Raw genomic sequence first — 24,541 nt, 5'->3', positions numbered from 1 at the left:
CCTTGACTTGCGCCACTCTGCCGACTTGTCGCCCGCGGGTAGCCGTGGTGACGCATCGCCATGTTATTATTGTCTTCAGTTCTTTTCCATCCTTCTCTTGCATCTCATATCTACACCATGTTCTCAACAGCAGCAAGCCCGTACGATGATCTCGTCAGTACGTGCATCCCGCTCACCGCAATTTTCTGCTCCGCGCTCACATCGCACCCGCAGTCAAAGCCACAGACGAGAACCTCGCTTCAGAGGACTGGGCTCTCAACATGGACGTATGCGACAAGGTCTCTAGCGATGGCCAGAACGGGTAAGTCTTTGGTACGGTGGGATTGGCTGAGGGGCCATTGGATTACTGATGCAATGGGATTACGCAGGGCTCGACAGGCCGTCACCGCATTACAGAAGCGACTGTCCCACCGGAACCCAAACGTCCAAATCTACGCTCTTGAAGTGAGTCTGGAAGGACATGAATAGCGGAGAAGAGGAGCCATTTATGCACAGTCGGCGGCTGACCTAGACTTTCACTCATTTCGTCAATAGCTCGCCAACTCACTCGCTCAGAACTGCGGTAAAGACCTCCTCGGCGAGCTCTCCTCTCGCAACTGGACCAGCGCGCTCGACAGGCTCATCAATGACCGGGTGAGTTTGTACCTTTGCTTACTATTATATATATAACAACAGTCGACTGATGGGCTGTGGGCTTTTAGGCTACGTCGACTCCGGTAAAGAAGAAGGCTTTGTCATTTGTCAAGAGCTGGGCAAAGCAGATCGAGGAGACGGGTGATCCCAATCTGGGCCTTATGGGGGAACTCTATGACCAACTGAGAGCAAAGAGTGGGTGCATCTAGAAGGAGAACACTATGCTGATGGATGTATATAGACCACGTTTTTGATGAGCCCGAGCCAACCCCGGAGAGTGCAGTAAGTCTTCTGTTCTCCGTGATACTAGCGGAGATATTTTGTTGATAAGATGCAAATAGGAGGAAGTTCGGCGCAGACAAGAAGAGGAAGAGCTCCAGCGGGTCCTAGAGTTGTCCAAGCAAGACAAGGGCGGTCGGTCTTTATTCACTTATCAACCCTCTGGTTCCGCCGGCGCTTCATCGTCTTCGGCAGCAAACAACAATACCTCTCCTTCTATCCCGCAATCCCAAGCCCAACCTCTTGCTCAAGATCAAGCCCAATCCCAGGCTGCACCGCAAGTCACAGGCTACGCTCCTCAGCCACAAAAGATATATTCGCCTCAACCTCTTGAACCGGAACCTCCAAGGGTAGATCTCAACACTGCCACCCGTGTACGCGCCATCTACCCGTTCACAGGTCAAGAAGTTGGTGAGCTCGATTTCGAGAGAGGTGATGTGATCAAGGTGTTGGATAGGGGGTTCAAGGAGTGGTGGAGGGGAGCTTGTAACGGCAAGATTGGTGTGGGTTCTCGTTCACCTTTCCTAGAAAAAAGGGGTGGAGCTGATGGAAAATGTAGATATTCCCTGTGACGTATGTTGAGGCACTTCCAGAGCCTACACCGAAAGAATTGCAAGAAAAGGCGCAAGAAGAAGCTAGAGTATTTGCTTCTCTCGGCAAGTCCTTTTTTTCTCTCCCTCGCCTTCCGCCAATAGAGCTCGGTCTTGCTAACTTGAGGGGGCGCGAATATAGGTCTCGTCGATCAGTTATTGCAGACCCTCAAGGGTATCGATCCCGCCCGCGGCGATAAGCTAGATGACCATCCAGAGATTGAAGAGATGTACCAGGCGAGCGTGGCCTTGCAAGGCCAGATTAATACTTTGATCAAAAAGTATTCCGATCAAAAGGGTGAGTTTTGGAAATTCTCATCCTCTGTAGAGCCTCCAATCGTCTCTTGATGGATAGTTGAATGTTGATCAGATCGCTGATGGTTTCGGGTGGGGATTGCTTAGCCGAGCTTGAGCATATGAATGCCAACTTTATCCGTGCAATGGGTCAGTATGAAGAGTTGAGGAATGGTCCGCCTCTTGTACAAGCGCAACGTAAGTCTTGCAGTATCCTCGTCCGCCCTCGCAGAGGTCGTTAACGCCCATCTCCCATCTTTAGCTTTCGGATACGTCCCCCCCCAGCCGCAGCCCCTGCTCCAACAGCAAAACTCTTATTCTTACCAACAATACCCCCAGCAGCCGCAACAACAGCCGCAGCCTTATGCCCAAGCACCCTATGCCCAGCAAGCTCAACCCCAGCTTCAACCGGAGCAATATGCTCAACAAACACCATCTCCCGCTGCTCAATCCCAAGCGTCATATACCGCCCAGCAGCAGCCCTACCCTGCCCAAGTCCAGCAGGATCCTGCTGCAGCCTCACCCCCTCCCAACCAGCCGTTTTACCACCACGGCGGCAGTACGACTTCAGTCAACCGTATTCCTTCTGCCCAGACCGCTGTCCAACCTCAACCACATGGTGCGCCCTCTTTCCCACCAAGCAGTCCCCCAACGAGACAAGTTACTGAGCCTGGAGTAGCAGGTCTCGGTGCTGGGGATCAACAGGCGTGGGATCAGTATTACCAGCAGCACGGACAGCAAGCCCCTCACTCTTCTCAACACCCTTCCCAGCCCCAGTCTCAGCCCCAGTCTCAGCCCCAGTCTCAGCCCCAGTCTCAGCAAGGATCGTACTATCCCGCCCATGCGCAGGCCCAAGGGTATCAAGCTGCATATGCGACAGTGCCCGATGGTAGAGCATATGCCTCGCCGCCGCTTCCTGGTACGCAGCAAGGTCAAGGGGTGGAAGGTGTGACAGCCGGAATGGATAGAATGAGTGTACATGCGCCTTGAGGATGAGGAATTGGGTGCTTAGGGTTGAGGTTGGTTCTGTGGTTTTTTAGTTAATGATGAAAGGATATTTGAGGTCTTGTGAAACGTGGATCAAGCCTTGTTGAAGGATCTGGTCCAACTGTTAGATGAATACCGGTGCATATTAACCCAAAAATGTAACCAGACGATACATGTATTCTAAAGCTGAAACAAAACAAAGCAAAAATAAAAATAAACAAACAGAACAGAACCAATATCAAAAAGATTCCACGTCTAACCTAATCCCCCTGTACATACTCGCTATACAAATCACCTTCCTCTTCCTGACCATCAAATCCTTCTCCTTCCCCTTCCCCTTCATCACCTTCCGGATCGTCCTCATCCCTTTCCATCCCTTCATCAGCTACCACACTTCCTGCGCCCGTCACCGTGCCGCTTCCTCCGACACCACCGCCACTCCCTCCACCCCCAACACCACCATCGTCCCGGGGCACAATGTCAATCAGAAAATCAAACATGTCAGAGTAGGCGATGGCGGCAGCTACATCTGATTTTTGGAGGGTACGGCGTTTGTGGGATTCGGCAACTAGCCATGCGCGGCAGGTGAGTTCGGATATGAATACTGACGGGAGGGCACACGTGTGTTAGTGCGCGGGTGGTATAGACAGGTATGAAAATATGATATACTTACTTTCACAGGCTTTGGAAAACATTATAGGCGCTAGGAAGAGTGGTCAGTGAGTGAGCTGCGGCGGATATTCTTATGTGGCCTCGACTCACCTTCTGCTGAAATCATCTATACGTAAAGTAATATTAGCATCGTATCCAGGTGACGAAATCGCAGTACGAAAGCCAAAGGACTGAAAACGAACCTTGACTTCTTCATCGCTCTTCATCACCTTCTTGATCCTCGCCAACGGCAGATTATAACTCTTCCAATCTGGTGTTTCGCCTTCGACGGTGTCCATCTGTCTCGTCCAGAATGATTCTAGGAAGGAATGCAAATCCTGATGCGGCGCGATCATAGGCCCCGTTTGAAGAGGTACAGGTGGGTACTCTTCTTGACCGTGTTCGGACATGCTAGCATGTTGGTGGTTGTAGTTTTGCTGTGGATGTAGATGTTGGTGCGGGTGTTGTCGTTGTCCGTAATGGGCCGAGTGACGGGGTTCTGGGGAGATGCTGTTTGAGTTTGAGACGGAGGCGGAGGACGAGGAGGAGTTGTAGTGTGAGGGGCCGGACGGGAGAAAGTAGGAGGGGTTCATGGTCGGCGGGGGAGAAGAGATAAAAAAAGATAAAAGATAGGGCTTTTGGAACGAGATCAATAGACGCAAGGACCACCCGAAGAAGCCGAAATATCATGTTACGTAACCACCGTCGACGGAGATGCGGAAGTCCAAAAGATCTGAACATACATGCAACCCGCAAACGAGATCCAACAATGTATGTATACATGATAGCCAGCGGTTAATCCCTCCCACTGAGGGGTACTCCGCCAGCCGCCTTGATAATGTCGTCACGCAGCTTCTGCCTCTTCTGTGGTCTGCTCGCTCTCTCCCTCGGTGCTCCACGTCCTCTCCTCCTCGGCTGATCCTCGTCTTCTTCTTCGCTGTCAGATTCGCCTTCCTTACCAAGCATACTGCATTGCGCGTCAGTCATTCTCAATGGTTAAATGGTTAGCAGCCACGTACATCTCTTCCATAAACTTGGCAGCCGCTTTGGACGAAAACTCCGCCTCTCTTGATCCCCACTTCCATTCAACGGTGCCGCCTTCAGCTTGACCCATAGGGCCCGGATTCTTGATCTTTTCGAGGTACTGATATTTCGCCAAAAGTTCAAGATACTTGTCCAAAGTGAGATGAGGGTCGGTAGTGTCTTTTGACGCATACGGGAGCACGGTTTCTCGGTGAAGGTTGAGACGTCTAAGAAGAGCGTGCAGGTGGTCTGGGAGTTTCATGTTAGCGCTAGCGATTTTTTGCGAAAGACGTCAAGTACCATCATTGATTATTCGGTTATGACAAAGAACGAGAGATAGGATCAACGTCCTGATACCTAGCAAGCCAACATGACCGATAATCCCTCCATCCCCCTTATCCCATTGTAACAGTGCACCAGAGTCGTCATCGTCGCCTTCAACTTCAATACCGTGAGGTAAGGGAGCAGGCTCTGCCATCGCCTCGATGATTTTACCAGGCAAGATATTCTGAAGGATATATACTTTGGTTCCGGTTTCTGCAGAATGTATCAGCGTTCAACAGCCCGAACAAAAGGAAGACTAGACTGACCCCTCTTGACCTTTTGCGTAATAGTCGCATCTTCCTCCTCTTCATCTTCTTCCTCCTCTTCTTCGTCGATCGCATCCAACCCCCTATTAGGCTGCCTTCCCTTTCCCTTACCCTTCTTCTGGGTCTGGGTCATGGCTTGGGTCTGAGATGGATCTTCCGTACTCTCTCCTTTGCCTCGCGCACGGATCTCATAAAGCTCACAACCGAAAGTATCACGAAGAATGGTTTGGGCGCGGGCAAAGACTAGGGGGAAAGCTCGTGTATTATCAGGAAGGACTGTTGCAAGTGAAGAAGATCTGTCAACGGCTTATCATCAAAATACGAAAACACAAAAACGCAGCATCTTACTCTGTTTGGCGACTTCAGTACGTCTTATGGGAATACGTTTATACTCCTGGAACAGTGCTAATCTAACCAACATGCCCGCTCGAGATTCAATGTCCTATTCCAAGCGTCAGCTTCCGTCCACCAATATTTCTACTCCATATATCGTAACAACGCGCATTTTACAACGCTTCGGACACGTCAAATGATACTCACCGCATCAGTCAGAGGACCTGACCTGCCACCCTGGGTTTCTTCATCAGAGTCATCTTGAGTTTCTTGGGCGGGCTGCTTGCCCTTTGTTTGAGATGCTTGAGACTGTCGGCGGGGAGGCATCGTGATCGTATGTCGTTTGGTGAGCAGTAGGGAAACGAAGGGATGAAAAAGGACGAATATACAATTTCCCGGTCATGTCGCACGCGTCGCATCTCTACCGCGTGTGTTACGTAAGTGGTTTTTCTTGTTCTTCTCAGCCTCTTTCGCTACATCTCAGTTTCCAGTGGTCGATGCAGTGAGTTTAAACGAGGTGAAGAGCACATTAATATATTGCACAACAGTAACTCAGAAAATTCCAAACAAAGCAGACCCATGCATCCTCTCTATGAACAAAGATGGGGGAATCGCGTAGACCACTAGAGGTATATTTCAAACAGTTTAACAAAAGAAGAAAAAAGATGAAAGAATGCGGTTTATGATGGGATTGGGTTGGGCAGGATGGTTTTGGGGGGTTATTCATGATGTCGTAAAATATGCCTTCCTCCTTTCTTCTCTTCTTTCCGCCCTCGATTATATATATCTACATTTTTAGACTTGCTCTAAAGCCGCTACAACAACACCTTTGGCGCGCTTTAAGCAAAGCCAGCAGCAGCAACCTTGTCGGGCACTTGGCTCTTCAAGTGCTCAACCAATGCCTTGAGCTCCGCCTTGGTCTCATCTGTAGTGTCATCGGCGTGGCTAGGGTCAAGAAGGACATAGGCAAAGGCCTGGAGCAAATGGTCAATATGAGCCATGACGAGATCGGGCTGAGTTCGGAACAGTTGGAAGAGAGCCTTGTAGACCGCACGGTTCTCGAGAGGGTCAAACCTGAGAGGAAGGACAGAGACGATAACGGCAACAACATCGGCAAGAGGGAGAGCAGCGGCGTTCTTGGTGATCATACGAGCAACGGAACCGGCAGCGTTGTCACGAGCGTTGTAGAGAGCAGGAGGGGCGTGCTCAGGAGGGGTGAAGAGAGGGTGGAGGGCATGGAGGAGAGCAGGGTAGTGGGAAGAGAGGTCGGCGTCAGAGTTCTCGATGAGGACACCTGAGGCAAAGGCGGCGTTGGATCGAACGTCGGGGTCCTCGTCGACAATACCTCGGGAGATGACTTGAAAGAGAGGCTCGGTGAATTGGGTGACACCGCTCTTCAAACCAACGATGATCTCACCCAAGCTGCCGATGGCCATAGACCTCTCAGTGTTTGTCCTCTTGCTCTCAGTGTACTTGGCAATCAAGGGCAAGACCTGGCCGAAAGCCTGTTGGAAGTCGGGACCAAGGACGGTAGCCATGGCACCGAAGACGTCGGCAGCGTTGGATACGAGAGCGGCCTCGTATTCGGAGGAGTCGGCCTCGGCAGCTCCCTCGTCGTCACCATCGGGGTCCTGTTGACAGAGAGACTTCTTCTCGAGGATTTCAATGGCGAAAGTGGCAACCTCGTCGAGGTCTGTAGAGCGTCAGTCGCTGCTTTCGATAGCTACAGGGCAGTAAACTTACAGCCCTCGATGACAGCCGGACCGCATTTGTTCATAGTGTCGGCCAGCTCAGAGCACATGAAGATGACAACAGACCTGAGTTAAAGCGTTAGCCTCGATCCTTATGCCAAATAATTTGAGTTTGAAAGAGAAGATAGTGGATCAGATAAATTATATAGATAGCCTCATGGCACATTGGCTCGGAGTGAGCTGAGTTAAAGTTGTCCTCATTCGTCGAAAAAAGGAGAAAAAATCAAGTGTAGAAACACAAACTTACTGGTCATCCTCAGTCTTCCAGGTCTCGAAAATAGGAGGAAGAACCAAGTTGACAATGCTCTTGACGTGCTCATGGAGAGGGATGGCCTGTGAACGGATCAACAAGGCACACAGAAGATACAGTGTCTACTCACAATCTTGGCTCCGGGCTGCCATTCGGGAGCCTCGGAAAGCTCGTACATGGTCTTGATGTACTGGAACAAGGCACCGACAGCAGACTTCCTGATACCCTCGTAGTAGTGATCGAGCAAGTCAATGAGAACCTTGACGGTCTCCTCAACGTAGGGCATGAAAGCAGACTTGGTAGCAGCAAAGAGCTCTCCAATGGTGTCGGCGGCGACCTCTTTCTCGATGGCGACAGCGCTGTTCACCTTGGAGAACATGTCGTCCAAAGCGGCAAGGTCAGTGTCGTCCTCCTCATCGTCAAGAAGCTCGCCAGCATTCTTGCTGGAACCAGCGGCCATGCTGAAAGCCTCAGCAAGTTGGGCGGGGTTAGAGTTGCCCTCCTCGTCAAGCTCTTCGGAAACTTCACTCTGCTGGCAGCTTGCGACAAGAGCAGGAACACACTGGGGAAGGTACTGAGCGAACTCGCCAGTGAAGACCTGGGCCATGATGCCGAAAAAGATGAAGGAAGATTCCCTGAGACGAGAGTTGTCCATGGTAAGGGCCTCGAAGGCGGCCTTCATGAGGGGTTGGAAGTACGGACGGAAGACGTCAGCACCAACGGCGTCAGCGATAGTACCGATAGTGTCGGTGGCGACACCTCGAAGGTCGTTCTGCTCGTCGTTCTCGTTGAGCTCGAGGAAAGGAACGAGTCGCTGGATGGTCTGACCGAAGTAAGGGATGAACTTCTCTTTGGCGGCGTGGGCAGCAGAACCGATAGCACCGGTGACAGTGATCTTGACGGCGACGGTACCGTTCTCAAGGAGGACAAGAAGTCGCTCCATGAGGAGGGTGAGGTAGTTTACGATGTCGTCACCGAGGATTTCGAGGTAAGAGTCGAGACAAGTGCACGCGTTCTTCTGGGTGGCGGGGTCAACGATGAGGTTGAAGAGGATGGGGACGATGACGGAGTGTCGGGTAGCGCATTCCTCAGCGAGCCACTCGCAAAGACACCCAAGAGCGATACAAGCAGCCTTTCGGACAATGACTTCACCGTCCTGGAGACCGCCCTCGATCACGGGCCAGAGCTGGTCAACGTGAGGTCGGATGTACTCGCTGCAACCCTCGACGGAGACACCGAAAGCCATAAGAGCCGACTTTCGCATACGAGCGTCACCGGAAGACATGTAGACTTGAAGTTGTTGGGTAAGAACAGGGAAGACCTGCTGGGGAGGAAGAACCTGGGCGAGGTTGTCGAGGGTTCGGAAAGCGAGTCGAGAGGGTGAGTCTTCGTCGACATCCTCGGGGTCGTCCTCACAACCAATGGGCAAAAGACCCTCAATGATGGGCTTGGCAAGACCCAAAGCCTGGACCTTGCTCTTCTTGCTGTGAAACTGTTAGACGAGGCATTCCACGCACAAAACCCAACTTACTATCGGATAACCCAAGAAAGAACGTTGAGGGCACCACACCTCATTTCGTCCTCAACTTCCTTGTTGCTGGCAGCACCGAGGAAAAACTGCACGAGTTCAGCAACGTGCTTGCTAACAAGAGGAGCCTCGAGAATAAGGAAAGTCTCAAAGGCGTCGTAACCGTGTTTGACACCCTCATCGTCACCGTCCTTGATAGCCTGCTCCAAAACCTTGAGCATAGGGACAATCAGGTCCTGGAAGGCCTTGATGTCGTGCTTGTCGCTGGGCTCGATGTATTCGGCAACCTTGGCGAGGGCTCGGAGGGTGGTCACTCGGACCTCGGCAGACTCGGGGTCGACGAGAGAGACAGAGAAGACCTTGAAAAGGCTTTGGAGGTGAGACTCAAAAGATTCGGCGACGGTGTCGAGGATTGAGAAAAGGACGTAAATGGCAGTCTCTCGATGAGCCTTGTCGGCAGAGCCCGCGGCTTGGTAAAGACCGGGCATAAGAGTAGGCCATTGAGGAGGGGTAACAGTGAGCTCGATATCGGCAATAGCAGCAACCGCCTGAGCCTGGGCGTGTCGAACAATGGAGCTAGGAGGGAAGTAACAAATCAGCAAAGGGTCCCAGTGGCACGTTGACCAAACAATAGACATACGAAGTTTCACTGGTCAATCGCTGAAGCAAGCTCTCCTTAATCTGGTCTCTCAATTGCTGAGGGTTCTTCTTCCACATTTTACCATCTCCGGCTGATATTCTCTTTCGCAACTCAACAGCAGCAAGTTGTCGGATCTGTGGTAGCCCATCAGCTGGTCCTCAAACCCCTGGCTCCCACGAGCCACTCACAGCGGGGTTTTCGCTAGTACATGAGACCTCATACAAAGAGGGGATACAGTTAGGGTCCTTGTAGAACTGGGTATTAAGCTGGGTAGTAGCCTGTTCGATGTTTGTTAGCGACGTTAGGCGAGTGGCACTTGAAGTCACTTACAGCCTTGATAAGGCTGGTGTCCGGGGCGATGGAAGCCTCGAGGAGCTGCCTGAGGGTGGAGATGTAATTGGGCTATTTGTTGGTTAGCTATGGGCTCCATGTGTAGCGGTGTACGTGGCATACTCACATCCATCTTTTATAACTCTACGATGGAGCTGAAAATGTAAAATTGTAGAGATTTTGTGGTGGCCAGCCGAAAAAAAAAAGTTGCAGCGAGTAACCGTGCAGCAAATTTCATAGCCACGTAAGACGTTGTTACGTAAGATGGTAAAAGGACATAAACAAACCAGCTAAATCGTACGTACGTCGGTCGGTACGGCCGCCATACTAATAAATTATGAATTTGGTATAGGACTTTTCAACCGGTATTCATTCATAATCTTCGATTGAAGCACATGTTCTCAGACATACATCTTTCAAGATGAGGGAGATCTACTCGCAATTGATAGCAATAAGGATCGCAGAGGGAGTCGGAGACATTAGCAACAAGCTCAATAACCAACACACCGAAATATTTGGATATGTCGATCAGAGTGCAACGCGGAAGATAGTGAAGGGGGCAATGGGGTTAATGATTTGAGGACCCAAGGAGAAGAAATTACGTATGATCAAATCTGAGCTTCACTTTAAAGGCAAGCCGTATTTTATTGCGTATGTCCGCTAACCCCGATGGTGCTCATTTGAAGAAGATCACCCTATTTTTCAAGCACTTGCCCATGAAGATCAACCGTTCATCGCATAGAATACCATGGTGCCAAGAAGATGGAGAAATGGCCTGGGTCACAAGGACTCGAATTTACATTTATCAGGAATCTACAGGCTTCCTCCTGAGAAGTCTTTGGAGACATCCTGTCCGGATTTGTAGACGATGTCGTTGAAGTTGGCAACTCAACGGACTGCTTTTCAGATGACACATTGACGAGTGATCCCCAAGTGATCCAGATTCCGAAGCGACGTAATTGACACTCAAATCCAAGAATATGCCAAAGAGGTATAGGGTCGGCTTGAGAGGCGATGTAAACATGAGTATTTATATCATCATTCCCCAACCAATACTTATCTGCTCGATCGTGCTCGGATATGTTCTGACCGGCCTGTATTATCTATCTCTCATCGGGCATTATATTCGTTGATCATTTTAACAGATGTTGGCGGATGGAATAGGCCATAAAAAATGTGAACTTTATAAGCTACAATCGCCAGCGGAGAAGAGCTTTTTTTACTTTTTGCTATTGGCAGCAGAACATGAGACCGACTATGCACAAGATGATACTCTGCTCGATGAACAACATTCAGGTAGCTATTTCGCATGTACGCTACATGATGCTACTACTTAAATTTTAAACTAAATGTAACCACCGCGAAGCACCAGGCTCTTCTCTCTCGCCCTTTCCCTCCACTTGCCTTCCAATTTCCTTTCTCCACAAAGCGTTTTTATACCCTCCGTTCGTCTTTCAGACTTAACAGGTCTTTCGGGTGTACCAAAATCGTCAATCAGCATCTCGTTCACCCTCCCCGTCTCCTGCCCTCCGAGCCCCAGTCCCAAACCGAGGTTCAGGTCTTTACTCTGGCTTCGACTAGGATTCAAGCCAAGGGTGGGTCTCCTCATCTCTTGTAAGAGATCAGCCATACCCAGCCATTCAAGCTCTGCTTCAACTCTCTCTCTAGCTTCTCTACCGCCGATGTTGGCCCAGACGTTCCACTGGCCCGAGATCAGTCTATGGGAGATTTGGTGATAAACTCCCGCCTCGCGGGTGAGGAAAACTCTCATTTCGGTAAAAACTCCTTCTTTCTTCGACTTGGTGGGTGTAGAAGCCTCAGCTTCTTGGCTGATATGGGAAATCGAGAGACGACGGCTACCCTTTCGCTTAACGTTAAGAGGTAGAGTCAACCCTGTCGGGGAAGCTGCAGCATACGCCAAAGGAGGGACGGCAGGCTCGATAGCATTACCGGGTACACGCGGCTTGCTAACTAATTGAGTGTACTGATTTCTAGTCTGCGCTCGTTTGTAACCTGGCGTTGTTTTGGGAGGCTTGGGGAGCGCAGGTGATTTGGAATCATTGGCAAAAGGAGGGAGGTCAAGAATCTTGGTGGGTGGAGATGAGATAGAAGGAAGTGGGGTTGTGTGTGATGCTGGGGAGGACGATGAGACGATCAGTGATTTGAAGTATTCGTCTCTGAAACTCAATGATTAACTTTGCTTTCCTTAGTCTTGCAAACGTATGGACTTACCGAAGCAAAGCGCTAAGATCGCCATCACTATCCCAATCACTTTCCTCCGCACTCTCGCCATCAGTCATCTCGGGCAACTTTTTCTCCTCTCGTATCGCTTCCTTTTCCTCAGCCTTCTTCTCTTCTTCATACTCCTGTGTTTTTAAGCAGTCCACCACCCAATCGTAAAGCTTCCCTCCACCCTTCTTGAGCGTTTCCAAGGGCAAAGTCACACTCTCATTTCTGGGAGGATCCGCAAAAGAGTATGCAAATTCAATGTTGATCAGCGTAATACTGTCCTGCTCGCCAGACGACAGCTTGGGAAGCGATTTACGGGTACACAAAAGAAGGGCAGCGCTGAAAGGGGTATCAATCCTAGGCAAAGATGAGGATCTGGGAGGAGGTTTCACTGTCGATCGATTTGAGATCAAGGACGGTCGCTTGGCAGGAGAAGAGAGTGGAGCGGTGGAGATGGATGGCGATGTCGAGCTCGTGGTCGTAGTAGACGTTCGAGGTGAACGAGCAACGGACTTGGATCGCGAGTGGAATGACGCAGATGATGAGCTTACATAGCTAGCGCTGGTAGATTGAGACTTGGAATGACCAGGCGAAAGAAACGATGACCCTCTCAAAGGTCTACCCGGCGTTGTTGGCATAGGTCCGAGTCTATCACTTTCTTCGCTTTCATTTCGCTCCCCAAGAACTGGTGCTGCGCTCGGACTTTTCACTAGCCCCCTTGTGCTCTTATTAAGACCGCCTCGCAGATCATCTCGAGCACTTGTACTTCTATGCACTCCCATTCTTTCGAGCTTGCCAGAAGCATAGATATTGGAGTTATCAACGGACTTTGAAGGCTGGTGACGGTACCCATGGGTGTGCGTATCAGTAGATGGTTGCGGATACCTGGCCTGAGAAGCAAGATTTGGGAGAGAAGAAAGGGATGGAAGAGGTGGGACGGGAGGGAGTGGAGTTTGGTTGGAAGGAGGTGAAATGAGCCCGGCGGCTTGCCTCATGCCTCCAGCTGCATCTTGTGGAGTTCGTACGACCGTCACGCCATTACTTGAGTGATCATTCCCTCTGGAAGAATGCGAGACAGAAGGAGTGAGGGGTGGAAGTGGTGGCAGGCTTGAGCTTGAGATGGAGAAGGTGAAGAACCGGCGTGGCGATTTTGGTGGTCGCATATCCGGCAGGATAGAGACCCCAGAGGAAGGTGACATGAAAGAGGGCATAGTGATAAAAGTGGGATGTTGAGATACCAAGGTACTGTGTGCTGTGTTGAGTGCTTAATAATTACTGGGTAGTTGGTTGTGGTTGCAAAGAAGAACGAAGTTGAGGTATCGAACGATCTGTGGTTACGTTAATAAAGTATTGTCGACTAAAGTATTCTCGACGTCGTTCCAAAGACGAAATGCTGAAGAGTTGACAGCTTTTGTCCTGGAACAATAAAAGTCATCTCTGCTTAAATTATCCATTATCCATCATGATCAGTCCAAGCGCAGCGTCCCTTGGTCAACGTAGGGTCGTTGATCGTCCATTTCCTGCATTCCCAGCGCTCCGAAGGGCCGCTTTGAAACCTGAGCTCGCTTTGGGAACAATAGCAGTCGGCCATAAAAAGCAAATGAGATGAGATGGCAAGTCGCGAAGGACGTTGATCGAAAGGCATCCTGTTTCGGGAACAAAGGAAAGTCGGAAAAGGTACAGACGAGGTCCGACTTTTAATCGATGGGTCCGAAAAAAGGTCGTGTCATTCCGGCGGCGGCACTGGCCGCTTCAACTTGTTTCAGTTTTCATGGTCTTCCTACGTTCCATGATAATGAATAACGATTGCAAGGGTCCTGCACAAGCTCAGTGATGATCTCCGACTGCATACCGATGTACCGTATCTCAACATGAACATGAAACTCTACCTGACTACAGCCCACTTCTGACAGTCCATCCAACGTCCTTACTTCTTTGGCATTCCTCCATCACACGCCTCATTTGCTTAAAATATTGCTTGTGTAGGAGATTTAGAGGCCTCGCTGTTGAGCAAGGGCACGGAGATCAAGAGGTGGGAAGTCGACGCCTTCAGGGGGCTGAGAGGACTTGCGGTTAGCAGGAGAGGCCATGTCTCTGCAAGAAGACGATGTCAGTCCTTTGCACAACGGAAGTTTTCACGATGAAACCAAGAAGGTTATGGCTTACCGTCTCAACTCGACGAGAACAGTCTCAAGGGTGAAATTTCGGTTCCACTTGGAGATAGAGTTGATTCTGGAAAAGTCAACCTGTCACGCGAGCATCAGCGATATCGTTCCAAACGTTGTCTTTAGCGTCGCATCTTTATTGTATTGACGGCTTGGTCGTATAAAGAACGTATGAAAAACACTAACCAAGCCTTGTTGGTTAACGCATGGGAGACTGATCCTAGATTCGAACTTGACCAAAGGAGGAACATCTGCGTATCGTCAGTCTTTCGCCCTTCATAGTCTTTCATTTCCCCTCATTTGTCGCCCAAACCAGTCCAGTACAAGCGATATAGCTTACCTGGGTAGTTGTCACCACAGTAGATGCTCAAGCTAAAAATCCTGTTCTCAAACGCAGAGTGAGGAGGACCCAAGATTGTCCCATTCCATTCGTACATGGCAATGTCATCGCCATCTTTGAGACCATAGGAGCATGATCCGTCTCCGATACCCTTTTCACCATGTTCGAGCTCCGAGAGAAGTCGGAAAGAACGAGGGACTAGAACATGACGGGATGGTTAGCGATCGGTTTGTAGTGAGCGATCAAGGTCTTGCGATGTCTAGGACCGGAGACGCCTTGTTCTTCGACGCCCCAGCTGGGATATACTTGTAAACTCACCCTTGGCCATTGCGGGTATGGTTTGGGATAATAAAGATAAGAGAAAAGAAAAAGTCTTCGATAAAAGAAAGTCCGTCGTCGTCTCAAGGTTACTACGAACGGCGGGTGGCAGTGAATGCGATCTTGCGATGACGGCGGCCCTCCCCGAGCCATCTATTATTTGTGGCAATTATTTCCCTCGCCATCCAGTCCATTTCAACGAACCATACGTATATTTGACTATCCATCTATTTTCATCATTTCATTTTACAATCAGTAATAAAAATGGACGCTCTCCTCGCCGAAATTTCAGCAAAGCGCAAGGCTCTCGAAGTCCCCGAGGGAGATGCTGGTGCGAAGAAATATATGCGACGAGCAGACATCGAGCGAATGCGCGAAGAAGAGGAAAGACGAAAGAAGGAGGAGGAGAGGAAGGAGAAAGAGGCAAAAAAGGCTCAAGAAGCCAAAGAGAAGACTGTAAAAGTAAGTACTGTGAACCATTCTGTGTCGGACGTGTGACTGACCGCTGCTTAGGCCGAAGCACGTCATGCCGCTTTGGCTAGAGTCCAAGCTGCTTCGCCATCCTCATTAAGGTCCACTCCCGACCCAACCATTCCATCTGAAGAACGTTTCAACATTTCTCCAGAAGAATGTATCCGGAGATTACGACAGAAAGGCCAGCCGATTAGACTATTTGGAGAGTCAGACAAGGATAGGCGTTTGCGTCTACGCGCTTTGGAGCTGTTAGAGGAGCGAGGACCGTCGGGTGGACAGGGAAGAAATGACTTTAAGAAGGCTTTGGAGGAAATGGAAAGTGGGCTTGATAAGAAGGATGTAGAAAGGAAAGCGAGGGAGCTTCATAGGCTTGCGGAAGAAAGAGGCAAAAAGGAAGGGTCAGCGGCAAGCGGTGAAGGGGATAGTAAAGAAGTCGATGGGAAAGAGGGCAAAGATGACAAGAAGAAGAAGGGCGTGGATATGGGTATTTTGGATTTGAAATTGATCAAGACAGACCCCAATAAGCTCTATCCAATCATTTACTACGCGCTGAAGGTCTGTAGTATTTCCTCAAGGTGTGCATCGCCAGCTGACATCCTAGTAGGGAGTATTGAAAGAATGGGAAGAGTGGATGGACAACCGTCCCGAAGAAATTCGACGTTCTACCCAAGGAAAACTGGCTGCTGCCAACCAGGTCCAATCCGCCCAGTCCCTCAAACCCCTCTTCCGTTCTCTTCGTTCAAGAGATCTTGCCCCCGACGTCCTTCGCCTGTTGGCAGAAATTGTCCACCATATGCAAAGTAGGTCGTATCAGAAGGCAAATGACGCCTATTTAAGGCTATCTATTGGTAATGCCGCGTGGCCTATTGGTGTGACGAGTGTTGGTATTCACGAACGAAGTGCACGAGAGAAGATTGGACAGGATAATATTGCGCACGTATTGAATGACGAGGTAACTCGAAAGTACATCCAGGCGGTTAAAAGGTGAGTTGTTCATTCTTTCTGTGGTCCTACCCTACTGATAGATATCAGGTTATTAACATTCTCACAAACTATCCGACCACCAGAGGATGCTTCTCAGTTGATGGGTTGAGCATACTACTTCGTATCTTGTTGTTTACATTTTTAGGGTCATGCATGATATCGACCGACATGTCGTAGCACGATACCAATATAGAATTCTTGCATCAATCCTGAGTGTCTATACAGTACAACAACGAGAGGCCGGCACGTGTATTAACCAACTCTCTACTTGACCCCTGCCCTGCTGTATATGCGTGCTTCTCCCCAGAGAGCTTCGAACTTCCTTCTCCGTTGTCTTGGCGCTTCGCTGCGCACAAAACATTGTCGTACCTGGTTTTGCGTTGTCGCTTAGCAGAAGAGACAAAGGTCGAAACAGAGCAGGCCAGCACAGAGACCAGCTATAGTACATATGTCAGCATCATACGAATTCACTAGGCTTGAAAGGAGCATGGGATAAAAGGAAAGTCGACTAACCACAAATACCAGTGGCCGCACCAGCCCCGACACCGGCACCTCGGTTGTTTTCGACATACACAGGTTGAGTGGCGTACATGGGTTGTTGACCACTGGTAACGCATGTCAGTACTATCTCAAGCATCATGCATCGAGCGTGAAGAGTGTAAACTTACTGGTAACCTTGCTGCTGTTGATAGCCGCCGTACCCGGGTTGAGGGGGCTGCTGGGAACCGTGCCAGTCCTGAGGCATGGCGCTCATAGGGTACCACTGGCCGTCAGAAGCCTGGTACATCTGCTGTCCATCCTGTTGCATCTATAAGAAGACGGTGCTTTTAGCATAATTTGCCTTAGATATGATACTGGGACCTGGACACCTCAGGTGGAGGCGGACCAGGTTCCGGCAAGCATTTTGCCTGATGGATTAAGAGCACGTACGGTTGGATAGTTTGGCTTGTTCATCTTGAGGGTGTTCTTGCAAGGATGAGTTGCTGAATAGTAAGTAACTTTGGGAAAATAGAATTGGATGGAAATCGAATCGTTATCGCAATTAATTAATTATCCAGCAGCAGACACACAACATCTACGACGACGCCGCCGCTCTCTTTCGGAGTCCTTCGCAGATCTCACCGCACACAGCGTCGGATGCCAGGTGGCAAGGAGAACTTTCCAGTTACGTAAAAAATAAAACCAACCGGGATATTTTTGACAAAAGAACAACAACTGTCGCAGCCGGCGTGGCCAAACGGTTACGGCGTCCGCTTCCTAGTACAATCAGTTAATACCTGATCCGAAAGCGGGAGATTGTGGGTTCGATCCCCACCGTTGGTTCTTCTTTTTGCCATTTTGTACTTCTTCAGTGGGTATTGCAGAGGCATTCCCACTATCATTTATACACATACCATCTGCATGCCTCTGTTGTTGACGGATGGTAATGACACAGTGTGTGCACTCAATCTGCTCGGAAAGATCATAACTCTATTCACAACATCTGCAAATCGTTCGATTATTGGAGGAGCCCTCGTGACCATTATTACGATACGTGCGATGCGGCCGCCACAATTGGCGGAGTGCGACACTTTTTGTTCGGAGTCCTCTTCGAGGGGGATTTTTTATCCGAGGCGCGGCCTGAGAGTTAACTACCCTCTAGAAAAATTGAAAGCTGGGTAAACACCGGAGACTGGAGATGCATGCATACCTGAGACTGCACACTGCACCGCCGGTCAAGAAGCGCAGCGTAGAGGGCAGATCCAGACTTTTTTAATACCTCAGCAAGTCCCAAGTGCAGTGCTCATATATTTTTTATGTTGTTCGGCTGGCAAGTGGCCCAGACACGCACGCCGGTGATCGACCCCGGGTAATAAGGCCGGCGACCGAGGTTTTGTCGTTGCTGATGAGACGATCTCATGACGTTGACACCACCATATTCATTATCCACTCTTTGTCCACCCTTTTTGGCACTTTTACTCTCGCCATCCCATTTTGACATCGCATCATCCTCGTATACATTAAAATTGATCAGCGGCAAAGATGGGATTCAATAGTCCGATACCAGGTATGTCCTTGCTGCCTTGGGAAGCTTGGTGCTTATGAACATGGCAATGATAGTCCGTCTTCAAGAGGAGTCACGCAAAGCTGCCAAGATCTGTACGTCACCACTCCTGTGCCTTTCAAGCACCCTCCATGGCAGCAAATTCACGCAACGTCTGCAAAATCACGGCTGACTATGATGGAGAATAGTGAGAAGTTTTGTGGATGCAAACAACAACGGATTAGACAAAGTATGTCGTTCATTCCGCCTACTGTACCCGTTTCTCTTCTCTTGTTGAAGATTTTACTGACCTTGGTTCAGGTCATTCCGAGGACAGTTCTGGAGAGAGCAGAAGGTTTCGCCATTTTCACGGTCTTCAAGGCTGGTTTCCTCTTCTCCGCACGAGCGGGGTCAGGTGTTGTTGTCGCACGTTTACCAGATGGATGTGAGTAAAACCCTCTAGTATCGAGAGCTGCATTGACATGATGATCAGCATGGTCGCCGCCTAGTGCTATTGGATTAGGAGGGTTAGGGTTTGGTGGCCAAGCAGGAGCTGAGTGAGTACAGAGGCATGGTAAGGAGCGGAAGACTAATGTTTACTAGGGTGACCGACTTCTTGATCGTTTTAAACGTGGGTCATGGGTTGATAGATGCCAAGTGTAATTCTTATAATTAGCATAGTCTCGGTCGGCAGTGACCTCTTTCATGTCTGCTGGTTCACTCACTATAGGTGGTAATCTATCCGTGTGTACCTTCACCTTTGTAAGCTGCAACGTCGCTGACCATAGGATTTCCGACAGGTCGCTGTGGGACCTCTTGGACGTAATGCCGAAGGATCCGGTGCTCTCAATTCCAAGGGAAAAGTTGCCGCCATGTACTCTTACTCCAAGACTAAAGGTCTCTTTGGTGGTGTTTCCGTCGAAGGTTCCGTCATTCTTGAACGTCAAGACGCCAACCGCCTTGCTTACGGAGGAAGTCCATCGTCAAAGCAAATCCTCTCCGGAATGTTTGACCCTCCAGAATGGGCAGACGTCCTTATCGACCAACTCGAAAAATCCACCGGTCTGCCTGGAGGACAAAGGTGGACAAGCAGGGATGAGGCAGGGGAGGGTGGTGGAATGGGTTGGAGCACACCTGAAGCTGGTAAAGGCGGTGGAGGATATGTGTTTGGAGAGGGCGTTGGTGCTGGGGGTAGTGTAGGTTCCGGGCGCAAACGTGCGGGTAGTCTGTTTGGTAAAGATCCTGATCGATCCAATTCGCCATCGCGACCAGGTATGCCCCGCCGGTCGAGCATACTCAATCCATTCTCCAGCGGTACTTCCAGCCCCAGGAAGGGGAGTACAGGGCCGCAACATACGTCAGAAGCGTATAATGCTGGTCTCACTTGGGACTCTCAAGGACCTACTGGAGTTGGTACTGGTAACGGTACAAGTGCTGGAAGGGCGAGGAGTGGCTCGCTCAGGAAAGATGGGGAAGTACCTCAGCCCTTTTCGTATATGACGGCTGCAAAGCTCAAGGAGGATAGTAAAGGCAAGGATCTGCTTGGAGAATGGGACTCTGCGTCTTTCAACTCCGCAAAACCTAGATCGCGTAATAATTCTGATGGCGGAGACCGGGATCTTTTAGGTCATTGGGACAGTAACGGCCACGGACTGTCTGCTCATTTCGACCGCCTTTCTACCAATGACACCCGCTCAAGGAGCAACTCTCGCTCTAACCGTCCACCATTTGACGATATCCTCGAATACCCCAAGAAACCTTCCACATCCACTAGCTACGCCCACGCATCTGGTGAACCTGACTATACACCGCGCGAAAGTATATCCAATTTTGCGAAGACGGATTGGTCATCGTTTGAAGATCAGCAACGATACGATTCGCCTTCTAAAAAGACCCGGCCTTTTTCGTCGTATATCTCTCCTGCGCGGAAAAGCTCACCGTCAAAGGATTTCCCACCTTTTGATGATGATGCAGTGGGAAGATTGAGATCGAGCTCGGCCGGTAGGCCTTTCGAGGATTACCGCCACCAGTCGGACCGATACGGTTCGCCTTCTTACGACTTTAGCCCACGTAAACTGTCTGCTTCCTCTCCCATACCCGAGATTCGCCTCAAACCTGGGCTCGATACGACCGACGATGGGTACGCCCGTGCTGTCGCCATGTTCGACTTTAAGCCCGGTGCTGCTGGCGATTTGGGCTTCAAAACTGGTGATGTAGTGATTGTGCTAGATTATGCGGGCGACAGTAGTGAGTGGTGGGAAGGCAGGCTAGCAAGTGAAGGTTCAGCAGGGAGAAAAGGCATTTTCCCGTGTACGTACGTGGAGGTTCTGGCTTTACCAAAGGATTTGAGGGGCGGAGTATCTAGGAGTGATCTGAGGAGAAGGATTGCTAGGAATGAGTTTGATTAGATTTCAGTTGGTTATTAGACGTTATCTTCGTCAAAATAAATGTAACGTTATCTCGCATGTGCCTGCCACGGCGTCGTCAATTGTCAATGCCCGAGATATCAACCGAGATCTCCAGATTAAGCCCACTAGTACATATAAAAGGTCCGATAAAGTGTCCTAAAAGCCCAAGATAGATGATGTCCTCTTCCTCCTCCTTCGTCCGATCCCAGTCATGGTTCTTCAATTCTATTCTTTTCTCTCTTCTTTCTCTAATGGGTGATGATGGGTGCGCAGCAGTTATTTGAGTGCTGACTAACGGAGATGTCAAGCGTGGTGATTACAACGATGTGATAATGTAGATGTTACAAGAGGTTGAGTGTAGGTTACAATGTATTTCGGCTTGGTTGATGGTATTATGAGGAGTCAAGCGGTCGATGCGAAGATGAAGGACAAGCCTAGGCCTGGGCTACATGACTGAGGCGGTAATGAATGAGCTGGCGCTTTCCCCTCAGTACACAGTGGTGGGCACTTACTAATGCAGCACCCAGTATCTGGAGGTGCATAGGGGTCTTCCCCCTTCCCAGGAGGTCCCCAGACCGATGGCAAAAGAGGGTCTTTTGTGTTCGAGCAGTACTTGATCAAACTGATGGAAGCTTCACTGACTCTGACTCGGGGCCGGGCGAGGTCTTCTCGAAGCCGGGCATTGTGTTCGTTCAGACGACGTAATTTGAGCTCCGCCATGGACGTTTTGTGAGGGCGGACGAGGGATGTGGGAGCGAGATGGGACATGGTTGCTGGGGGAAGAGGGGAGTAAAAGAAAAAGATGTCAAGAATGTTTCTGGGCGGAATGTGTACGACTGATGGGATCATGCATCAAATGCCGGCCAAAGCCCAAAGGCACCGGACCAGTGCCTGACAACCTGAGGCAATCAGCTTTTTGTATTCTTTTACGTAATTCTGTATCAGAACAAATTTTTAGAACGCGTTTTGTTGCTTTAATCCCGACCGTCAAAAAGATGTCCGCGAGCGAGCGCAACTCGGTGGCTTTGTCTTTTTTTTTTTTCTCGATACCTCGACATAGAGTAATGATCACAGCTTTTGTTATCGGCTCTTGGCATTTACGGATCCCATATCTTTCCCTCTCAGTTTATCAACAGCAAATGCAAGCTATTTCGGTCATCAATCATCAAACAGTCAATCTGTTCGTTCACTTAAAGCCGATCTTTCTCGCCTTGCTCCCCTCCATAGCCGAGTAACCCTCGTGCCCCCTGCCTCTAGCTCTCATCTATTGGCGGTACCCATTGGAGGGGTATACAAAAGACCATTGCAAACTAGCATGTCTGGTTTGCAATCCTGACTTTGATATAAGCCGGAGGCTCATTTATGTCTCATACTCTTTGAGTATGGGATAGATTGGAGGGCCTTGACTCGGGTTTAGGACATCTCCATCGTGATTTCAAAGGATCTTTCTCTTACGCATGCATTTACAAGGCCTTTCATTGAGGCATGGCACATAACAGTCTGACGCTGTCGTCTTCATCTTACTGAGTCTTTAACTGTACAAATATTGAAAGATTTTCTTAGCCATGGCAGCAAGATATTAACAATTCGGCCGCATATATGAAGTTCCAAACCAGTTGTACGCCCATGCGGTATGCTTAATCATAGAGCATTTTTTAAGATAGCTGCCCGCCGCATATCTTCCACAGTCCCCTCTACACCTTCCACGCTGATATTCAGAAAATCGCCCTGCAGGGATCTACCCTTTTTCAGCTCATCCACCAATGCCTTGAGGGCTGCAAAATTGGCCACTTGTTCCGGAAACTTTCACATCGGTCAATAGACCTGATAACAACACCCTTGGGGGATTGGCCGTGACTCACAGGTGTCCTTTCCAGCCCCGAAGTACTCGGTACCACAAAGAAATACGTATACTTGATTTCACCTCCATTGTCTTCAGGAGGATGCGGAATTCTCAGTGCACGAGGTTGGGAGAAGCTAAAGGGTGTTTTTGGAGGCTTGATAGCTCCTTTTTTCGCTCTAGCTTTGGCTGGAGAGAGTGAAGCAGTTTGGGCCGGTGTAAGTTGCGGGGTTTTCGATGGACTGGCCGAGAGTGGAAGTAGGGACGGCTGATCACCCAGTTCGGCCGGCTCGATCTTGACCGTTCCTCTTTCCGGTGTCGGAGCGAGTGTCATCACGCTCCTTCCTTTTCCCCCGTCACCGCTGCCTTCTCCATTTTCAACTTCACCCTCCAGCTTGACCTTTTGTTTCACAGTCTCGTCAAACTCGGCCGTCTTCCCAACTACACTCTCAAATACATCCCAGATCTTCTTCCCCACAAAACAGACGACACTGGGCTGGTATTTTATGAACTTTTGTAACAAGTTGATAGTGTTCAGCTTCATTTCCAGGGTAGATAATTCACTTTGCTGTACCGTTATTGTTGAAGGAGGGAATTTAGAGTTCTTGTGATTAGTGCCGAACATTGCGTAGTAGAAGACTGCGAACGTACCTCGGAAGTCGGTCTGCCCACAAGATTGGTCTGCAAAAGGTGTTAGATCTCAAAGAAACTAGGAAAATAGCAGCCGACACGCAGACGCACGAGACCATAGTTATACTCGTCAACGACTTTATAGTCTTCAGTTGGCGACATCAATCTTGAAGTAAGCCCTGTTGGAGATTACGAATTAACATTATCCTATGTTCGTACGATGAAGTTATAGGGAGTCTCACCCGACTGATAAAGAGCTTTCTATATAATGGTGCAAAACGGTGGTATTGTCAAAATTAAAGCTTGGAAAGACCATGGACAAACTGGGAGTCACAATACGTACCCAAAACTTGTTGGTTGGATGGGCGAAATGATGGCCCAAAGTAGAAGACATTTTCCCTATTCGTCTTGTGAGACCCTTGGGACCATATATATTGAGACACTTGTCCCACCTGGACTACAGTAGATAGTTTGTCAGTCTTGTACTTGAAATCAAATGTCCGGAAGGGATAAAGTGGACCAAAGACTCACTTGATACCACAAAACACCACTGCCACCAAAAATGCACTGTATTAGCTTTCCAAGTCCCGATCGTCCCTTTTTGAACACACCAGATACAGGAGCCTTTTCAACGGGTTTAGGAGGTACCACTCACAATCTTGTCCCTTAACTAACAGGTCATTCAGCGGTCTGAGATGCTCATACATTTCGGGAGCAGCGTAACCCCTTGGCTTCTTGATTCCTTTCTTCATCGGTGATTTTCCCCCGCCTTTCAGATTCCCCGAATTTAATCTCCCTCCTTTGTAATCCTCATCATCGGTCTCTTTTTCAGTATCGACATCTTGAAACTCGTCGTCCTCCTTTGAGATTGATTTTGCTGAGCGCTTCTTTGTCGCGGACAACGATATGGAAGAAGACGAGGATGAAGCTACTTTTTTCAGGGGTGATCCTCTATCGTATATCCTCTCTTGAGATGTTGTTAAAGGTATAGACGGCTTAGCGGCGTCTGAAATTGAGGTTTGTGATCGTGTGGAGCGTCTGAGAGGGTTCATCCGAGGTGAAGGCGAAGAAGAGGTTGAGACGTAGGCGTATTTGGCTAGACGGTCTGCAAACGCTTTGGATGCTGGGCTTGGGGCATTTTCGCTGTCGCTTGGCATTGTTTGAGGAGCACTGATTCCTGGGTTAAAGCATTAAGAGTGGAAAGACAAATAGAAACTGGTGTTATGCGTTCGATATTCGTTAATTGTCCGC

The 24,541-nt window shown here is 49.5% G+C and overlaps 11 protein-coding genes and 1 non-coding gene across 12 annotated transcripts; 4 read left to right on the top strand and 8 right to left on the bottom strand.

Moving 5' to 3' along the window:
- The first annotated feature begins 74 nt into the window (after positions 1 to 74).
- CNF00910 (glycosyl transferase, putative) lies at positions 75 to 2,928 on the top strand. The gene is made up of 11 exons (XM_571251.2): positions 75 to 157; positions 214 to 301; positions 369 to 444; positions 535 to 633; positions 702 to 828; positions 875 to 915; positions 975 to 1,415; positions 1,472 to 1,568; positions 1,645 to 1,800; positions 1,905 to 1,994; positions 2,059 to 2,928. Exons 1-11 carry the CDS (start codon positions 118 to 120, stop codon positions 2,784 to 2,786), a joined length of 1,983 nt encoding a protein of 660 aa, XP_571251.1. The 5' UTR covers positions 75 to 117; the 3' UTR covers positions 2,787 to 2,928.
- Positions 2,919 to 4,039, bottom strand: CNF00905 (hypothetical protein). The gene is made up of 4 exons (XM_024658558.1): positions 3,638 to 4,039; positions 3,546 to 3,561; positions 3,457 to 3,486; positions 2,919 to 3,387 (listed from the first exon to the last, which is right to left on the bottom strand). Exons 1-4 carry the CDS (start codon positions 4,025 to 4,027, stop codon positions 3,044 to 3,046), a joined length of 780 nt encoding a protein of 259 aa, XP_024514486.1. The 5' UTR covers positions 4,028 to 4,039; the 3' UTR covers positions 2,919 to 3,043.
- Positions 4,040 to 4,158: 119 nt separating this feature from the next.
- On the bottom strand, positions 4,159 to 5,725 carry CNF00900 (hypothetical protein). Its single transcript, XM_571250.2, has 6 exons — positions 5,588 to 5,725; positions 5,396 to 5,489; positions 5,048 to 5,323; positions 4,758 to 4,994; positions 4,454 to 4,706; positions 4,159 to 4,401 (listed from the first exon to the last, which is right to left on the bottom strand). The coding sequence occupies exons 1-6, from the start codon at positions 5,705 to 5,707 to the stop codon at positions 4,230 to 4,232; spliced, it is 1,152 nt and encodes a 383-aa protein (XP_571250.2). The 5' UTR covers positions 5,708 to 5,725; the 3' UTR covers positions 4,159 to 4,229.
- A 216-nt stretch (positions 5,726 to 5,941) lies between these two features.
- Positions 5,942 to 10,085, bottom strand: CNF00890 (importin beta-4 subunit, putative). The gene is made up of 9 exons (XM_571503.2): positions 10,007 to 10,085; positions 9,880 to 9,951; positions 9,738 to 9,827; positions 9,550 to 9,683; positions 8,913 to 9,485; positions 7,512 to 8,865; positions 7,379 to 7,464; positions 7,124 to 7,197; positions 5,942 to 7,073 (listed from the first exon to the last, which is right to left on the bottom strand). The coding sequence occupies exons 1-9, from the start codon at positions 10,010 to 10,012 to the stop codon at positions 6,220 to 6,222; spliced, it is 3,243 nt and encodes a 1,080-aa protein (XP_571503.1). The 5' UTR covers positions 10,013 to 10,085; the 3' UTR covers positions 5,942 to 6,219.
- A 1,083-nt stretch (positions 10,086 to 11,168) lies between these two features.
- On the bottom strand, positions 11,169 to 13,726 carry CNF00880 (hypothetical protein). The gene is made up of 2 exons (XM_571497.2): positions 12,112 to 13,726; positions 11,169 to 12,056 (listed from the first exon to the last, which is right to left on the bottom strand). The coding sequence occupies exons 1-2, from the start codon at positions 13,317 to 13,319 to the stop codon at positions 11,225 to 11,227; spliced, it is 2,040 nt and encodes a 679-aa protein (XP_571497.1). The 5' UTR covers positions 13,320 to 13,726; the 3' UTR covers positions 11,169 to 11,224.
- Positions 13,727 to 13,934: 208 nt separating this feature from the next.
- Positions 13,935 to 15,006, bottom strand: CNF00870 (conserved hypothetical protein). Its single transcript, XM_571495.2, has 5 exons — positions 14,932 to 15,006; positions 14,614 to 14,811; positions 14,460 to 14,524; positions 14,275 to 14,354; positions 13,935 to 14,202 (listed from the first exon to the last, which is right to left on the bottom strand). Exons 1-5 carry the CDS (start codon positions 14,939 to 14,941, stop codon positions 14,100 to 14,102), a joined length of 456 nt encoding a protein of 151 aa, XP_571495.1. The 5' UTR covers positions 14,942 to 15,006; the 3' UTR covers positions 13,935 to 14,099.
- A 134-nt stretch (positions 15,007 to 15,140) lies between these two features.
- CNF00860 (pre-mRNA splicing factor, putative) lies at positions 15,141 to 16,569 on the top strand. Its single transcript, XM_571511.2, has 4 exons — positions 15,141 to 15,393; positions 15,445 to 15,960; positions 16,010 to 16,389; positions 16,438 to 16,569. The coding sequence occupies exons 1-4, from the start codon at positions 15,196 to 15,198 to the stop codon at positions 16,496 to 16,498; spliced, it is 1,155 nt and encodes a 384-aa protein (XP_571511.1). The 5' UTR covers positions 15,141 to 15,195; the 3' UTR covers positions 16,499 to 16,569.
- CNF00850 (hypothetical protein) lies at positions 16,517 to 17,417 on the bottom strand. The gene is made up of 4 exons (XM_571249.2): positions 17,320 to 17,417; positions 17,058 to 17,197; positions 16,903 to 16,994; positions 16,517 to 16,826 (listed from the first exon to the last, which is right to left on the bottom strand). Exons 1-4 carry the CDS (start codon positions 17,341 to 17,343, stop codon positions 16,777 to 16,779), a joined length of 306 nt encoding a protein of 101 aa, XP_571249.1. The 5' UTR covers positions 17,344 to 17,417; the 3' UTR covers positions 16,517 to 16,776.
- A 195-nt stretch (positions 17,418 to 17,612) lies between these two features.
- CNF00840 lies at positions 17,613 to 17,712 on the top strand. The gene has a single exon. It is a non-coding gene; the product is annotated as a tRNA-Arg (tRNA).
- A 487-nt stretch (positions 17,713 to 18,199) lies between these two features.
- On the top strand, positions 18,200 to 20,882 carry CNF00830 (conserved hypothetical protein). The gene is made up of 8 exons (XM_571248.2): positions 18,200 to 18,436; positions 18,490 to 18,528; positions 18,622 to 18,662; positions 18,734 to 18,857; positions 18,906 to 18,969; positions 19,016 to 19,043; positions 19,094 to 19,156; positions 19,213 to 20,882. Exons 1-8 carry the CDS (start codon positions 18,412 to 18,414, stop codon positions 20,818 to 20,820), a joined length of 1,992 nt encoding a protein of 663 aa, XP_571248.1. The 5' UTR covers positions 18,200 to 18,411; the 3' UTR covers positions 20,821 to 20,882.
- Positions 20,731 to 21,639, bottom strand: CNF00825 (hypothetical protein). The gene is made up of 3 exons (XM_024658557.1): positions 21,333 to 21,639; positions 20,947 to 21,273; positions 20,731 to 20,882 (listed from the first exon to the last, which is right to left on the bottom strand). The coding sequence occupies exons 1-2, from the start codon at positions 21,586 to 21,588 to the stop codon at positions 21,266 to 21,268; spliced, it is 264 nt and encodes an 87-aa protein (XP_024514485.1). The 5' UTR covers positions 21,589 to 21,639; the 3' UTR covers positions 20,731 to 20,882; positions 20,947 to 21,265.
- Positions 21,640 to 22,137: 498 nt separating this feature from the next.
- On the bottom strand, positions 22,138 to 24,497 carry CNF00820 (expressed protein). Its single transcript, XM_024657340.1, has 9 exons — positions 23,822 to 24,497; positions 23,743 to 23,748; positions 23,634 to 23,689; positions 23,533 to 23,551; positions 23,402 to 23,469; positions 23,312 to 23,341; positions 22,683 to 23,228; positions 22,276 to 22,623; positions 22,138 to 22,221 (listed from the first exon to the last, which is right to left on the bottom strand). The coding sequence occupies exons 3-8, from the start codon at positions 23,682 to 23,684 to the stop codon at positions 22,462 to 22,464; spliced, it is 876 nt and encodes a 291-aa protein (XP_024513000.1). The 5' UTR covers positions 23,685 to 23,689; positions 23,743 to 23,748; positions 23,822 to 24,497; the 3' UTR covers positions 22,138 to 22,221; positions 22,276 to 22,461.
- Between the last annotated feature and the right edge of the window lie 44 nt (positions 24,498 to 24,541).

The sequence above is a fragment of the Cryptococcus neoformans genome (assembly GCF_000091045.1).
Source record: "Cryptococcus neoformans var. neoformans JEC21 chromosome 6 sequence".
Classification (NCBI taxonomy): domain Eukaryota; kingdom Fungi; phylum Basidiomycota; class Tremellomycetes; order Tremellales; family Cryptococcaceae; genus Cryptococcus; species Cryptococcus deneoformans.
Note: the sequence above shows the minus strand (reverse complement) of the source record. Positions and strands in the feature narration are given on the sequence as shown.

Bases quoted from the DNA above. Each gene is read 5' to 3' on its own strand.
- CNF00900 (XM_571250.2), bottom strand. From the start codon at position 5,707: ATGCCTCCCCGCCGACAGTCTCAAGCATCTCAAACAAAGGGCAAGCAG. The intron at 5,490-5,587 runs GTGAGTATCATT...CGCTTGGAATAG, and splicing joins CAGGTCCTCTGACTGATGCG to GACATTGAATCTCGAGCGGG. The intron at 4,995-5,047 runs GTCAGTCTAGTC...TACATTCTGCAG, and splicing joins TACGCAAAAGGTCAAGAGGG to AAACCGGAACCAAAGTATAT.
- CNF00890 (XM_571503.2), bottom strand. The intron at 9,486-9,549 runs GTATGTCTATTG...CTTCCCTCCTAG, and splicing joins CGATTGACCAGTGAAACTTC to CTCCATTGTTCGACACGCCC. The intron at 7,198-7,378 runs GTAAGTTTGTGT...GCTTTAACTCAG, and splicing joins TGGAAGACTGAGGATGACCA to GTCTGTTGTCATCTTCATGT.
- CNF00850 (XM_571249.2), bottom strand. From the start codon at position 17,343: ATGAACAAGCCAAACTATCCAACC. The intron at 16,995-17,057 runs GTAAGTTTACAC...ATGCGTTACCAG, and splicing joins CAACAGCAGCAAGGTTACCA to TGGTCAACAACCCATGTACG. The intron at 16,827-16,902 runs GTTAGTCGACTT...TATGTACTATAG, and splicing joins TGCGGCCACTGGTATTTGTG to CTGGTCTCTGTGCTGGCCTG.
- CNF00860 (XM_571511.2), top strand. From the start codon at position 15,196: ATGGACGCTCTCCTCGCCGAAATTTCAGCAAAGCGCAAGGCTCTCGAA. The intron at 15,961-16,009 runs GTCTGTAGTATT...ACATCCTAGTAG, and splicing joins TCATTTACTACGCGCTGAAG to GGAGTATTGAAAGAATGGGA. The intron at 16,390-16,437 runs GTGAGTTGTTCA...GATAGATATCAG, and splicing joins TACATCCAGGCGGTTAAAAG to GTTATTAACATTCTCACAAA.
- CNF00825 (XM_024658557.1), bottom strand. From the start codon at position 21,588: ATGTCCCATCTCGCTCCCACATCCCTCGTCCGCCCTCACAAAACGTCC.
- CNF00870 (XM_571495.2), bottom strand. The intron at 14,525-14,613 runs GTAAGCTATATC...GACGATACGCAG, and splicing joins CTGTGGTGACAACTACCCAG to ATGTTCCTCCTTTGGTCAAG. The intron at 14,355-14,459 runs GTTAGTGTTTTT...CTCGCGTGACAG, and splicing joins GCGTTAACCAACAAGGCTTG to GTTGACTTTTCCAGAATCAA.
- CNF00905 (XM_024658558.1), bottom strand. From the start codon at position 4,027: ATGAACCCCTCCTACTTTCTCCCGTCCGGCCCCTCACACTACAACTCC. The intron at 3,388-3,456 runs GTAAGTATATCA...CCCTCCCGTCAG, and splicing joins GTTTTCCAAAGCCTGTGAAA to TATTCATATCCGAACTCACC.
- CNF00880 (XM_571497.2), bottom strand. From the start codon at position 13,319: ATGCCCTCTTTCATGTCACCTTCCTCTGGGGTCTCTATCCTGCCGGAT. The intron at 12,057-12,111 runs GTAAGTCCATAC...ATTGAGTTTCAG, and splicing joins GATCTTAGCGCTTTGCTTCG to AGACGAATACTTCAAATCAC.
- CNF00910 (XM_571251.2), top strand. From the start codon at position 118: ATGTTCTCAACAGCAGCAAGCCCGTACGATGATCTCGTCA. The intron at 634-701 runs GTGAGTTTGTAC...GTGGGCTTTTAG, and splicing joins ACAGGCTCATCAATGACCGG to GCTACGTCGACTCCGGTAAA. The intron at 1,995-2,058 runs GTAAGTCTTGCA...TCCCATCTTTAG, and splicing joins GCCTCTTGTACAAGCGCAAC to CTTTCGGATACGTCCCCCCC.
- CNF00830 (XM_571248.2), top strand. From the start codon at position 18,412: ATGGGATTCAATAGTCCGATACCAG. The intron at 18,529-18,621 runs GTACGTCACCAC...GATGGAGAATAG, and splicing joins ACGCAAAGCTGCCAAGATCT to TGAGAAGTTTTGTGGATGCA. The intron at 19,157-19,212 runs GTGTGTACCTTC...GATTTCCGACAG, and splicing joins CTATAGGTGGTAATCTATCC to GTCGCTGTGGGACCTCTTGG.
- CNF00820 (XM_024657340.1), bottom strand. From the start codon at position 23,684: ATGTCTTCTACTTTGGGCCATCATTTCGCCCATCCAACCAACAAGTTT. The intron at 23,229-23,311 runs GTACGTTCGCAG...ATAACGGTACAG, and splicing joins TGGGCAGACCGACTTCCGAG to CAAAGTGAATTATCTACCCT. The intron at 22,624-22,682 runs GTGAGTCACGGC...CCGATGTGAAAG, and splicing joins CGGGGCTGGAAAGGACACCT to TTTCCGGAACAAGTGGCCAA.